Source organism: Oncorhynchus kisutch, unplaced genomic scaffold, assembly GCF_002021735.2.
Source record: "Oncorhynchus kisutch isolate 150728-3 unplaced genomic scaffold, Okis_V2 scaffold3203, whole genome shotgun sequence".
Classification (NCBI taxonomy): domain Eukaryota; kingdom Metazoa; phylum Chordata; class Actinopteri; order Salmoniformes; family Salmonidae; genus Oncorhynchus; species Oncorhynchus kisutch.
In genome coordinates this window covers 15,001-16,628 of record NW_022265148.1, presented here as the reverse complement: position 1 = coordinate 16,628, position 1,628 = coordinate 15,001, and the positions used below count along the sequence as shown (strand labels likewise).

General features: G+C 30.3%; 1 protein-coding gene across 1 annotated transcript in view; it reads right to left on the bottom strand.

Annotated features, from left to right (window-relative positions):
* Nucleotides 1-1,305: 1,305 nt before the first annotated feature.
* LOC116371407 (cytochrome P450 3A27-like) overlaps nucleotides 1,306-1,628 on the bottom strand; it is a 6,064-nt gene continuing 5,741 nt past the window's right edge. Inside the window, exon 5 of the mRNA XM_031820275.1 lies at nucleotides 1,306-1,587. Within this exon, the coding sequence (XP_031676135.1) occupies nucleotides 1,321-1,587 (267 nt within the window). The 3' untranslated portion in view covers nucleotides 1,306-1,320. The remainder of the gene's footprint in view (nucleotides 1,588-1,628) is intronic.

The following is a 1,628-nucleotide window of genomic DNA, read 5'->3' as shown; positions in this document are numbered from 1 at the left end:
ACTCCAGATTTCGACATCCTAATATAACACCATAACACCCATAACTGCTAACTATGTGTTTGTGACTAATACAATTTGATTTGATTTAGGTTTGAGTTTATAACAAGCGATAATGAGTTAGAAAAGAGTTTATAACGAGCTATGATGAGTTAATCGCTCATAACAAGCTATAATGAGTTAGTAAAGAGTTTATAACAAGCTATAATGAGTTAATAAAGAGTTTATAACAAGTTATAATGAGTTAGTTTATAACAAGCTATAATGAGTTAATAGTTTATAACAAGCTATAATGAGTTTATAAAGAGTTTATAACAAGCTATAATGACTTAGTTTATAACAAGCTATAATGAGATAATAACAAGCTATAATGAGAATATAAAGAGTTTATAACAAGCTATAATGAGTTTATAAAGAGTTTATAATGAGCTATAATGAGTTAGTTCATAACAAGTTATAATGAGTTAATAGTTCATAACAAGCTATAATGAGTTAGTTTATAGCACGCTATAGTGAGTTAGTTTATAACACGCTATAATGAGTTACTAAAGAGTTTATAACAAGCTATAATGAGTTAGTTTATAACAAGCTATAATGAGAATATAAAGAGTTTATAACAAGCTATAATGAGTTAATAGAGAGTTTCTAAATAGCTATAATGAGTTTATAACAAGCTATAATGAGTTAAAGAGTTTACATCAAGCTATAATGAGTTAAAGAGTTTTTAACAAGCTATAATTAAAATTTATTTGACATTTATTTAACCAGGCAAGTCAGTTAAGAACACATTCTTATTTTCAATGACGGCCTGGGAACAGTGGGTTAACTGCCTGTTCAGGGGCAGAACGACAGATTTGTACCTTGTCAGCTCGGGGGTTTGAACTCACAACCTTCCGGTTACTAGCCCAATGCTCTAACCACTAGGCTACGCTGCCGCCCCAATAATGAGTTAATAGAGAGTTTATAACAAGCTATAAAGAGTTAGTTTATAATAAGTTATAATGAGTTAATAGAGAGTTTCTAAATAGCTATAAAGAGTTTATAAAGAGTTTATAACAAGCTATAATGAGTTAATGAAGAGTTATAACAAGCTATAGAGTTTATAAAGAGTTTATAACAAGCTATAAGGAGTTTATAGAGTTTATAACAAGCTATAATGAGTTAATGAAGAGTTATAACAAGCTATAGAGTTTATAAAGAGTTTATAACAAGCTATAAGGAGTTTATAGAGTTTATAACAAGCTATAATGAGTTAATGAAGAGTTATAACAAGCTATAGAGTTTATAAAGAGTTTATAACAAGCTATAAGGAGTTTATAGAGTTTATAACAAGCTATAATGAGTTAATGAAGAGTTATAACAAGCTATAGAGTTTATAAAGAGTTTATAACAAGCTATAAGGAGTTTATAGAGTTTATAACAAGCTATAATGAGTTGGTAAAACATAGAAAGGGAGAGATGGAGGGATGGTTCTACCTCTTTCAGTCGTCCAGAGGTAAAGGAAGGTGAGAGGACACTGCGGATCCGTCTCCATGTATCGTCCTCGGCAACGGACACCGCATCAAACAGCTCACCATTCAGAATGATGTTCTTAAACAACAGTGGTATTAATTATCAAACAGATCACCATT